Raw genomic sequence first — 12,291 nt, 5'->3', positions numbered from 1 at the left:
ATTTTCTCTTTAATGCTTCGATCCTGGGTTTTTCCTATCTCAAACACAATTAGAATTAACCAGAGAAGCAACGGAAAGTGAATCACAGCAATCTACTTTAATGACTATCTAATCTACTCAGGAAAGACAGCGAATCACAGCTCCTCAAGCCTGAAGTAAAATTGGAAACAGGGCCATTTTGCAGATTTGGCTTCTTAAAGTACAAGTACCTGAGCAGCCCAGCCTCTGGCCTCTCCTACCACCAAGAATTTCACGCGCACGCGCTCTCTCTCTCTCTCTCTCTCTCTCTCTCTTAATCTCGACCTAGAATGCACTTCTTTTGTTATATTCCTATTAATGAAGCTCTTTGCAAGCAGGACTTACCCTATGTCTCCAGGAACAGTATCATTTTAGGTGCAATATTTAGAGATGCCTAAACTGGGATTGGTGGTGCACACCTTTAATCCCAGCACTTGGGAAGCAAAGGTAGGAAGATTGCCATGAGTTCAAGGCCACCCTGAGATTACCTAGTGAATTCCAAGTCAGCTTGAGCTACAGTGAAATCCTACCTTGAAAAATCAAAAATAAAGAGATGCCTAAAGAAATAAGAAAGTACCTGGTTCTCAAGATGAAACTGGACTGTGCTATTTCTTTTGCTCACCTACTCACCTACTTTAGTATACAAATTAGCTCTTTATGAAGCTGTCTATAACAACATAACCTTTGATTACAGACCCATTTAGGATTTGAGAGAAACAAGCCTACTTTTGAGAAAAGTAGGTATTTGTTATTCATTCATTTTGTATACACATTAAGTTCAGAGCCCACCTATAGAATCTCTAAAATGTAAAAGAAAGGGATTTATACTGACTCAATGGTTATATTTACACCTGTGTCAAAAGTTACAAGGCAGGTGCAGCATGGTGGCACATGCCTTTAATCCCAGGACTTGGGGGGCAAAGGCAGGAAGATCCCTGTGAGTTCAAGGCCACCCTTAGACTACATAATGAATTCCAGGTCAACCTGGACTACAGTGAGAACCTACCTCAAGAAAAAAAATTACAAAAAAAAGATTCATCAAATATTTTAAGGATAAGATACCAGAGGTACCAAGGGACAATGCTGGAGTCTTTGAGGACTAGGATATTGCTTACATTCTACTCTTTTTAAATAAAGATCTGACATGCTGATACATCAACTCCTTATAAACCTGGTTTTAAGAACTTGTAAAAGTGACGTTCCCTTCTATCAGACTGTGCCTCTTTTTTTTCGAGGTAGGGTCTCGCTCTAACTCAGGCTGACCTGAAATTCACTATGTAGTCTCAGGGTGGCCTCGAACTCACGGCGATCCTCCTTCCTCTGCCTCTGAGTTCTGGGATTAAAGGCGTGTGCCACCACGCCCGGCCAGACTGTACCTCTTGATAACTATGTTTTAACCTCTAGCCACTTGTTAGTAATTGTAAGGATAGAAAGTGAAGCCCTCGAAGTGCAGGTGCAGTTATGGAATCCAGCTGAAAAGCTGCACGGAGTTTAAGGGTTTCTGCCAAAGGAGCAGTCATTGTCTTCTCTACCTTGGACAAATAAAATAAACAACAGAGGCTGGATGGATGGCTTAGTGGTTAAGGCATTTGCCTGCAAAGCCAAAGGACCCAGGTTCAATTCCCCAGGACAAATAAATGTTAGCCAGACGCACAAGGGGGCACATGCATCTGGAGTTCGTTTGCAGTGGCTGGAGGCCCTGACGCACCCATTCTCTCTCTCTCCCCACTTTTCTCTCTGAAATAAATAAATAAATAAGCAACACCCATAAGAAAAAAAAAGTGAAGAAAGCCACATGGCCTAACCACCCCTTACCTGCATGGTAAGCCTTGGCGTTCACACCCCTGCTGCTGAGCTCTATGGCCAGCTGTTCACAAGCATCTCTAGTTCTGCAGTAGACAATGCCACACCCGGATAACAACTGAGCAGGAAGGGTAGGGAAAAATAAGAGAGAAACAACAATCAACCCACTAGAGTGTAGCCTGCTTCAAAAGAAGCTCTGTGAGCTGGGAGTGGCAGCAAGCACCTTTAATCCCAGTACACTGAAGGCTGAGATAGGAGGATCACTGTTTGAGATAAAGAAAGAGAAAAAGAAAACACTGTGCTTTCCATCATCCTTCCCAGTCTCCTGAGACAAGTCTCCCCACTTTATAAAAAGTAGGATCAGGGTTGAAGAGATGTCTTAGTGGTTAAGACACTTGTCTGAGAAGCCTAAGGAACCAGGGTTGACTCTTCAGGTACTACGTAAGCCAGACACACAAGGTGATGCAAGCACGCAAGGGCACACATGTGCACAAGGTAGCACATGAGCCTGAAGTTTCATTGTAGTGGCTTAAGGCCTGGCTCGCCAATTCTTTGTCTCTTTTGCTTTTTCTCTCTCTCACTCATAAAAAAATTACACACACACACACAAAGCAGGACAAAAGTGCTTAAAATCCAACTTTTCTAACGCCTCTGCATCCTCTTTGAAAACCCCATGTAAGTCTATCTTACACACAAGGACTGCCTGCTGGGAGACAATGGGAGGTCATAAAAGGGACAACTCCCTTTGTGTACAAGTTTTAAGAAGCCTGACCAAAGAAGCTAGGAAAAGCAAAGGTCCTTCAGCCACAGTGCCTCACCCCTTTACCAGACTTCTGTCCAAGAGCCTTAAGGCAGAAGTCCCGCAGATTTCCATAGGGATCAGTTATCAGTTCCTTAAACTGCACATCATAGAAGAGGTTGGCACGGAAGCAGGGAGTCTTGAAAGAGGCCACTGGTTGTTTCAGGTGCAGGGCAGCAAACACGGTCTCTTGGACTTGCAGGGTAGCTGTAGCTGTCAAAGCCACACATGGGACATGTGCCAGTTGGGAGCGCAGGGCACCCAGACGCAAATAGTCAGGACGAAAGTCATGGCCCCACTGGGAAACACAATGAGCTTCATCCACCACCAAGTAAGACAGTAAGTGGCGGGAGACGAGGGAATTCAGTGTGGGCTGGAAGGAGGTTGAAGCTGCCATCTCTGGGGTGATATATAAAATCTTGGTCCGAGGTTTTTCTCGCTCCAGGTCAGACAGCAGCTCCTTCCTCTCCTGCGCTGAGAGCTTCGAGTTTAGGGAACTCACATGTACCTTCAAGGCTAGTAAGTGATCCACCTGGTCCTGAGGGAGGAAAAGAAAAGCATCCAGGGTAGGGTATGATCGGCTCTCAGAAACTGGTGGTAAGCATCATTGTCATCCCTGGGGCACATCTCAGTCATAAAGCATCCTTCCTCCCCCAGTCTCCAATACGTCTTCCCTCTACCCAGAAGTATGAAAGGGGAAGTGGTTGAGAGGATAGGCTCTGGAGTCAGAGAAACCTGGATCTAATCATGGCTCACTTGACTGCTACATATTCTCTGGCTGGTTCATAATTCTTGAGGCTCAGTTCACTCATATTCAGTCTCTTTGCACACACAGACACACACACACAGCGTAACTCCTAGGATTATTGTAAGAAATGAAACTTTACACTTTAAAGGTACAACAAACATACACACACACTCTCTCTCTCAGTACTTGGCACCAAGCCTATGATTCAGTGAACATTCATTAAGCATTGTGGTTGTACCCCATTTGTCTACTTTTCTTTATGATGGATGGCTCTTAACCACACAGCCATGCTTCCTCAATTCTGATTCTATCAGCCCACCTGTGGGCACTAAATATAGTGGAAGCAAATTCTCAGTTTCTTTTCTGTTCTTTTTTTTTTTTGAGGTAGGGTCTCACTCTGGCCCAGGTTGACCTGAAATTCACTCTGTAGCCTCAGGGTGGCCTTGAACTCTTGCCAATCCTCCTACCTCTGCCTCGTAAATGCCGGGGTTAAAGGTGTCACCACCACACCTGGCTTGCCACTATTTTTTTTCCTGTTGTACATACCTGTGCCAGTGCCAAAGTAAAGTACAATCCCAGACATAACCCCTATCAATTTAGCTATCCTTACACCATAAACATATGTGAATGTGAACGGTGCATGTACAAATATGATTCCATTCTCCTCTGGAGAATAAACAACCATGCAAGGTAAGGGGCCTCAGACCATCAAACATAGAAGACTTATTGAGGCCCACCAAAATGATACGCATGTAAAGAACCCACATTTGGGCAATTTAGAAACTCAATAAAGACAGTGACACAGGCAAATTAGTGAAAATGAGAAGCAAAGACCAAATAAAGAAGTGAAACTTCTTGCTATAAAAGCTCATCTCCAGAATGGAGGGATGGCTTAGCAATTAAGAACTTTGACTGCAAATTCAAAGGACCCAGGTATGATTCCCCAGGACCCATGAAAGCCAGATGCACAAGGGAGAACACACATTTGGAGTTTGTTTGCAGTGGCTGAAGCCCTGGCATGCCCATACTCTCACTCCCTGTCTTTCTCCCTCCTTCTCTCTGTCAAATAAATAAATAAAAATAAAAAGCTCATCTCCAGCCAGGCATGGCAGCACATGCCTTTAATCTCAGCACTCAGGCAGGAGGATTGGCAAGAGTCCAAGGCTACCCTGAGACTACACAGTGAATTCTAGGTCAGCCTGGGCTACAGCAAAACCCTACCTTAAAAAAAATCCCCTCAAGAAGAGAAAGGAAGGGAGGAGGATACTTAATAGGTTGATATTGTATATATGTAAGTATAATGATTGTAACGGGGAGGTAATATGATGAAGAGTGGAATTTCAAAGGGGAAAGTGTGGGGGTGGGGAGGGAGGGAATTACCATGGGATTTTTTTTTTTTGTAATCATGGAAAATGTTAATAAAAATTTTTAAATTAAAAAAAAAATCCCCTCAAGCTGGACATGATGGCACACATTTGTAATCCCAGCAATCAGAGGCTGAGGTAGAAGGACTAAAAGTTCAAAATAGCTGAGGCTACATAATGAGACCATATCTCAAAAAAGACAAGACCCTTGCTGGGCGTGGTGGTGCAGCCTTTAATCCCAGTACTCGGTAGGCAGAGATAGGAGGATTGCCACGAGTTCAAGGCCACCCTGAGACTCCATAGTGAATTCCAGGTCAGCCTGGGCTAGAGAGAGACCCTACCTCAAAAAACAAAAACAAACAAACAAACAAATAAAGAGACCCCCCCAAAAAAACCACCCAACTTTTTCCTTCATCATCTTTTTGGGTTACCATATTCATCCCCCTAACCCTCACCTGAATCAGAGCAATGAGAGGAGAGACCACAAGGGTGATGCCTTTGGCCAACAGAGCAGGAAGCTGATAGCAAAGGGATTTTCCTGCCCCTGTGGGCATGCACACAAAAACATCCTTGTCACCTGCAAATAAAAAAAAATAAATAAAGAGAAAAGAACATTTCAGTGCTTCCTGCCTTTTAAGCAAGGTTATTGAAGAAAAATATTCCTTTTTATGAGAAGGATCTTCCTGACTGGCTTGGAATCATCTAGGTAGCACCAACTGGCATTAAACTTGCTCAATCTTTCTGCCTCGGCCTCTTGAGTGCTGGGATTACAGGACTGACCCACCACACCTGGTCCTGGTTGTTAAAACTAAATGAGAATTTAGGAAAAGCCTCAGAATGTTAATTTCTTTTCCATCCTTTCTATGAAAAGGACAAGGATCCTGGGAAATTTAGGTATGAGGAAAAACTATTTCTAGTAATAGTATTAAAAATAAGAGTAGATTGCTAGGTTGTGCACACCTTTAATCCCACCACTTGGGAGGCAGAAGCAGGATTGTTGTGAGTTTGAGGCCAGCCAGGGAGTACAAAGTGAGTTCCAGGTCAGCCTGGGCTAGAGTGAGACCCTATCTAGTGAGAAAAAAAAGTAGTCAGACTCACACCTGTAATCCCAGCATTCAGGAGACTAAGGTAAAAGGATCACAGTGTGTTCAAGACTAGCCTTAGCTACAAAGGGAGTTCCAGGTCAGCCTGGGCTAGTCTGAGACCCTGCCTCAAACAAACAGCAACAAAAATAATAAGAGTAATGAGCTGGGCATGGTAGCACACGCCTTTAATCCCAGCACTGGGGAGGCAGAGGTTGGAGAATCATCATGAGTTTGAGGCCCCCCTGAGAATACACAGTGAATTCCAGGTCAGCCTGGACTACAGTGAAACCCTACCTTGAAGAAAAAAAAAAAAAGAGTAATAAAACAGTTTTTTTTTTTTTTTTACAAAATGCAAGAGTAGCTGGGCATGGTGGCACACGCCTTTAATCCCAGCACTTGGGAGGCAGAGAGGTAGGAGGACTGCTGTGAGTTCAAGGCAGCCCTGAGACTACATAGTGAATTTCAGGTCAGCCTGGGCTAGAGTGAAACCCTACCCCAGAAAAAAAAACAAAACAAAACAAATAAACAATAAAAATGCAAGATTACTCAGCAGAAAAAGCACTTCTCACACAAGTATGAGAACTGGAGTTCAGATCCCCAGCACCCTTGGGGTAAGCATGGCAGCCAGCCTGTAATCGTATCCTTCAAGAAGCAGAGTCAGAGGATTCCTAGGGCAAGCAGGCTGGCTAGATTAGCCAAAGCAGTGAGCCCTGAGTTCAAATGAGACCCTGCCTCAGTAAGTAAAGTGGAGGGTAATCAAGAAAGACACCGACATCTTCCTCTGGCTTTCATATGTGTGCACACCACACAATAATGTATTTATTTATTTTTGGTGTTTCAAGGTAGGGTTTCGCTTATCCCAGGCTGACCTGAAATTCACTATGTAGTCTCGGGGTAGCTTCAAACTCATGGCAATTTTCCTACCTAAGCCTCCCAAGTGCTGGGATTAAAGGTATACACCACCACGCATGCCTTTTAATTTTTTAAAAAAATTAATAAAACAAAGGCAAATAGTGTGAATCTGCTGATATGAAAAACTGAAATGACTAACAGAACACTGTTACGTTAGTAGACACATCTGTGCAGACATGCAAGGATAACATTCAGAGGCTTTGGTTTATATAAAGGCACTATTAATATCACCCTGCTGGGCTGAAGAGATGACTCAGAGGTTAAGGAGCTTGCCTGCAAAGCATAATGACCAAGGTTCGACTCCCCAGTACCCACATAAAGTCAGATGCACACAGTGCCACATGTTTCTGAAGTTCATTTGCAGTGACTGGAGGCCCTGCTGTGCCCATTCTCTCTTCTCTCTGCTTGCAAATAAGTAAAAATATGACTGACTCTGCTGCTCCCTTTGGACCACCTCCAAGAGTCACCGTATCTCCAGTTTATGTATTAATTATTCATTCCTTCTTTATCTGGGACCCAAGCCAGTCAATCTTCAGTAAGAGGATTAAGAGGATTACCTAGGTCAATAACAAGGTTAGCCTATTAGGGCCACCCTTACTACTGCCTGCGCACCAACAAGAGTCTAGGAAGAGAATTCAAAGACAACCTGTAAGTCTGGCTATGAAAGAACCAGAAGAGCTGGGTGGTTCTGCCGCTAAAACTCCAAACTTCAGGGCCTACACCTGTGACAGAGCACTTGGGAGGCAGAGGCAGGAGGATCACTGCCAAGTTTAAGGCCAGCCTGGTCTACATAGTGGCTTCCAGCCATCCAGGGCTACACTGCAAGACTCTGCCTCAAGTAATAATAAAATAATAATGATAATAATAATAATAATAATACAGGGGTGGAGAGATGGCTTAGCGGTCAAGGCGCTTGCCTGCGAAGCCTAAGGCCCAAGGTTCCATGCCCCAGAAGCCACATAAGCAAGTCAGATGCACACGGTGATGCATGTGTCTGGAGTTCCTCTGTAGTAGCTATAGGCCCTGGCGCGCCCATTCTTTCCCCCAAATAAATAAAGAAAAATTTAAAAAATAATGTTGCACGCTTTGGTTGATAAGTCTAAAAGATTTCCAAACCAATGACTTATCCAAAATGCTGACGTAGGAAGAGTCAAGAGGAGGCGGGTGGGTTCTGCGACAGTGCTATGGTACAGCCAGGAAAAATGCAGCTCTGTAATGTTACCTTTTACTACAGCCATGGTTGCACTCTGTTGTAGAGACGTCTTAAAAGAATCAAACCCAAAGACCTTCTTCAAAACGCTCCGGACCCTGTGCTCAGGGTCAAAGGGACCAGAGGAAAGATGGGTGCTCATCTTAGCGACACGCAGTAGCCAAAGCTTAAGACAGAGGTGGAGGAGGGCTGCCAAGAGAACTCCCTGTTGGGCTTTAAAAACAAAAACAAAAACAAAAAACACCTTCTGTGGGCATCACCTGCTAGGTTACACTTTAGGAACAGATCGTTTTCAAACGGCAAATAGAAACCCTGAACTACCCTAGGCCACTGTGCGGCACGGAGCTAGAGACTGGACCGCGACAGGCAACACAGATGTCTTCAGCGCTGTCTGGCGTTGCCCCAGGATCCACAGTCTACTACTGTAAGGGCAGCCATGACAGCCCTTCTGCCCCCGCAGCGTCCCATTCACTCTTCTTCCTCCCAAATCAACGCTGTTCACTTCACCCCCACGATATCACAGCTGGCTCTGGGCTGCCCCGGCTCCGCCAGCGCCGTCGGTGCCTCGGCCGGCCCGGCAACTCGTCAGGGAAGCCGCCGCCGCTAACTCACAGCAGCCCTAACGGCTGGGCGCTCAGTCAGGCAAAAACTCCACATCGCTCTAACTTCCGTCGCGCGGCGATGACGTGAGCGGGCGCCAGGGGGGCGGGGCGGGCCTCAGGAATGACTGTTATGATTGGTCGTCGTCGTGGCGCGGAGCCTCCTGGGATCCGGAAGAGGTTAGTTTTTAACCTCACGGAAGGCGGTTCCTGGGTCATCGGCGTGAGCCGCACTGGCGATAGGAGGAAAATGGCGGGGAAGAAGAATGTTCTGTCGTCTCTGGCGGTTTACGCGGAAGATTCAGAGCCCGAGTCTGATGGCGAGGCTGGAGTCGAAGCTGTGGGCAGCGCGGCGGGTGAGTCCCGAGCTGGAAGGAAGGGGAATCGGGTGTCTGCCCCGAATGCTGCCCCACTTGCCGGGTGGGGAGGAAAGAGGTGTCCATTGGACCACACTTACGGGATCCCGGAACCCCCAGGGAAGCGCTGTCAGTGTCCTGCTTTACACAGGGCATTAGAGACTTGTCAGGACGATCCGTCTCGGTCCCTTTGTTCCTATCATTCTGCCGAAACTTACTGCAATCAGGCAGCTTGCTGGGCAGAGGGATGGACAGAGGGGCAGAGGTACCCCAGGCTGATGCATCACTACCTTTTCCCTCCCTCACGCTGTGTGATGAGAGGGGAGATTAGTGAAATGTACGTGGAGGGCGATAAAGCTTGTGTCCTGTTAAATTGATAACCTTTATGTAGGAACGGGCCCGAAATGCATCTTTGAGCATATAGGAACAAATAACCAGGTTTCTAAAGTGAGTCGTTCTGCAGATCTGGGATATAATCAGCTGGACATTCTGCAGCTTGTTAAATCTCCTGGCTGATGCTGTTATATTATGAGGGTGTTTTGTTTTGTTTTTTCGAAGTAGGGTCTCACTTAAGCCCAGGCTGACCTGCAGCTTTCACTTTGTGGCTCCAGGCTGGCCTGAAACTCAACATTCTTCCTACCTCTGCCTCCCAAATTCTGGCAGTAGCGGCTTATGCCACCACGCCAGGAACTTTATGAATTTTTGTTTGTTTTTTTCGAGGTAGGGTCTTGCTGTAGCCCAGGCAGACCTGGAATTTACCATGTAGTCTCAGGGTGGCCTTGAACTCTCGGCGATCCTCCTACCTCTGCCTCCCGAGTGCTGGGATGAAAGGCATGTTCCACCACACCCAGCCACTTAATGAGTTTTTAAAGCCAATCAGTCATCCTGTGGCCGTTGATAGACTGAGAATCACAACGTGAACAGCTTTCTTGAATGACTGGGGAGACCAAATTACCTAACATATATGGGCTTTGGGTTTCCTCATCTGGAAAATGAGGGGCTTAGTACAAAAATAAGGAAGACAGTCTCATTAGAAGGTAAGTTTGCTGTTGCAGATGATACAAAGTAGACATGATCATGTGAAAAGAGGTGTTGAAGCAAGCTGCTAGACTGGTACAGAGAAAGGACAGTTTCACTTGGTGTAACAGGTGAACTGACAGCACATAGGGTTACATTTGTTTATTTATTTTCAGTGCTGGGAATAAAAACCAGGGACTCACGGATGCTGAGTGCTCTCCATCACTGAGTCACATCCCTAGCCTGGATTGAAAAACATTTTTTTTTGAATATTTATTTAGGGGCTGGAGAGATGGCTTAGCAGTTAAGCACTTACCTGTGAAGCCTAAGGACACCAGTTTGAAGCTTGATTCCCCAGGACACACGTTAGCCAGATGCAAAAGGGACACACACGTTTGGAGTTTGTGTGCAGTGGCTGGAGGCCCTGGTGTGCCTATTCTCTCCCTCCCCCCCTCTTTCTGGTACTCTCAAATAAATAAATAAAAATGAACAAAAAATATTTTAAGAAAATATTTATTTAGAGCCAGGTGTGGTAGCACACAGCTTTAATCCTAGCATGCAGGAGGAGGACCGCCATGAGTTCGAGGCCACCCTGAGACTCCATAGTTAACTCCAGGCCAGTCTGGGCCAGAGTGAGACCCTACCTGGGGGGGGGGGGGGCGGGAAGTGTGTGTGTGTGTGTGTGTATGTATTTATTTGAGAGAGAGAGAAAGAAGCAGATAGAAAGAATGGGTGCAACAGGGCCTCTAGTCTCTGTAAAGGACCTCCAGATGCATTACCATCTTGTGCATCTGGCTTACATAGGTACTGGGGGGAATTGAACCCAGGTCCTTAGGCTTCGCAGGGAAATGCCTTAACTGATAAGCCATCTCTCCAGCCCTGAAAAACTTTTTTTTTTTTTAATCCTCGAGATAGAGTCTCACTCTACCCCAGGCTGATCTGGAATTCACTATGTAGCCTCAGGGTGGCCTCAAACTCATGGTGATCCCCCCTACCTCTGCCTCCTGAGTGCTGGGATTAAAAGCATGTGCCACTATGCCCAGCTTCTGAAAAACATTTTATTTTATTTTTGGTTTTTCAAGGTAGGGTGTTACTCTAGCCCATGCTGACCTGGAATTCACTATGGAGTCTCAGGGTGGCCTCCAACTCACAGCAATCCTCCTACCTCTGCCTTCTGAGTGCTGGGATTAAAGGCGTGCACCACCACGCCTGGCACATTTTAAAACAGAATGTAGTGTTCTTTTTTATTCTTAAAACTCAACTACTAAATTGTGGTCTTCTGACATGCACAATCTGGACCTGTAGCCAGTTACCTGAGATTTTAAATTCCCCTTTTATCCTCAGGAATAATCTGGTCATATAATTTATAGGAACATTTTCTTATATTTTTTTTTTCCTCCATCTCTCCCTCTCCTCCATTTCAGAAGAGAAAGGTGGATTGGTATCTGATGCCTATGGAGAGGATGACTTTTCTCGTCTCGGAGGTGATGAAGAAGGTTATGAAGAAGAGGAGGATGAGAACAGCAAACAGTCGGTAAGTCCCAGACCCAGAGCTGTTCAAAGCACCATTGCATTTGTCAGAAACTGATCTGTGTGTGTCAACAGTGTTCCTTCATCCCTCTGTCTCTTTTATTTGGTATCAGATAATATCAACTGATACGTATGTATGTAGCTCAGTCCTTGCCTTATATGTGCAAGGATTTGATCCCTAGCACTCCAAAAATAAAAAAATTTAAAAAAAAAGGGAAAGAGAAGCTGGGTTGGCTAGCAGTAGTTTCATTTGGAAATTAAATTTGTTTTTCACCTTGGGTTTTTTTTTTTTTTTTTTTTTTTTAATGAGAACGAGAGAGAAAGAATTGGCACACCAGGCCCTTAGCCACTGCAAACAAACTCTAGACATGTGCACCACAGCATGTGTCTTCTTGTGCATCTGGCTTACGTGGGTTCTGGGAGTTGAACCTGGGTCTTTAGGCTTCGCAGACAAGCGCCTTAACTGCTAAGCCATCTCTCCATCCCTGAGCCATAAATTGAAATTTGGGTGGAGTTATTTATGGCGGATTTTGGGTGTTGTTTTTTTTTTCTGACTTTGAGACAGGATCTCATGAAGCCCAGGCTGATCTCAAGCTTACTGTGTAGCTAAGGCTGGCCTTGAACTCCTGATCCTCTTGTCTCATCTTCTTGAGTGCTGGGATAACAAACATGAACCACTGCACCCAGTTTAGTGGATTATTTTATTTATCTCAAGTATCAGTGGGTATTTAATGTTGGCGTTCCTTGCTTAAATGGTTTGTCCCAGGACTGGAGAAATGGCTTAGCAGTTAAGGCACTTGCCTGCAAAGCCTAAGGACCCATGTTCAAGTCTCCAGGTCCCACTTAAGCA

The 12,291-nt window shown here is 45.4% G+C and overlaps 2 protein-coding genes across 5 annotated transcripts in view; one reads left to right on the top strand and one right to left on the bottom strand.

The window, feature by feature from the left end:
- The window catches only part of Recql5 (RecQ like helicase 5), a 53,042-nt gene extending 44,450 nt beyond the window's left edge, over positions 1 to 8,592 (bottom strand). For 2 of the 3 annotated variants that reach the window (XM_045159065.1, XR_006638940.1), the window contains exons 1-4: positions 7,952 to 8,592; positions 5,188 to 5,309; positions 2,640 to 3,158; positions 1,834 to 1,939 (exon numbers count right to left, since the gene is read on the bottom strand). In XM_045159065.1, the coding sequence (XP_045015000.1) occupies positions 1,834 to 1,939; positions 2,640 to 3,158; positions 5,188 to 5,309; positions 7,952 to 8,081 (877 nt within the window). In that variant the 5' untranslated portion in view covers positions 8,082 to 8,592. The remainder of the gene's footprint in view (positions 1 to 1,833; positions 1,940 to 2,639; positions 3,159 to 5,187; positions 5,310 to 7,951) is intronic. The other variant, XM_045159064.1, reaches the window with a different exon arrangement.
- A 159-nt stretch (positions 8,593 to 8,751) lies between these two features.
- Positions 8,752 to 12,291, top strand: part of LOC101615430 (SAP30 binding protein) — a 38,653-nt gene continuing 35,113 nt past the window's right edge. For both annotated transcript variants that reach the window (XM_012948136.2, XM_004655185.2), the window contains exons 1-2: positions 8,752 to 8,894; positions 11,336 to 11,445. In XM_012948136.2, the coding sequence (XP_012803590.1) occupies positions 8,789 to 8,894; positions 11,336 to 11,445 (216 nt within the window). In that variant the 5' untranslated portion in view covers positions 8,752 to 8,788. The remainder of the gene's footprint in view (positions 8,895 to 11,335; positions 11,446 to 12,291) is intronic.

The sequence above is a fragment of the Jaculus jaculus genome, chromosome 9 (assembly GCF_020740685.1).
Source record: "Jaculus jaculus isolate mJacJac1 chromosome 9, mJacJac1.mat.Y.cur, whole genome shotgun sequence".
Lineage (NCBI taxonomy): Eukaryota > Metazoa > Chordata > Mammalia > Rodentia > Dipodidae > Jaculus > Jaculus jaculus.
The sequence above is the reverse complement of the archived record's forward strand: the minus strand, read 5'-3'. Positions and strand labels throughout refer to the sequence as shown.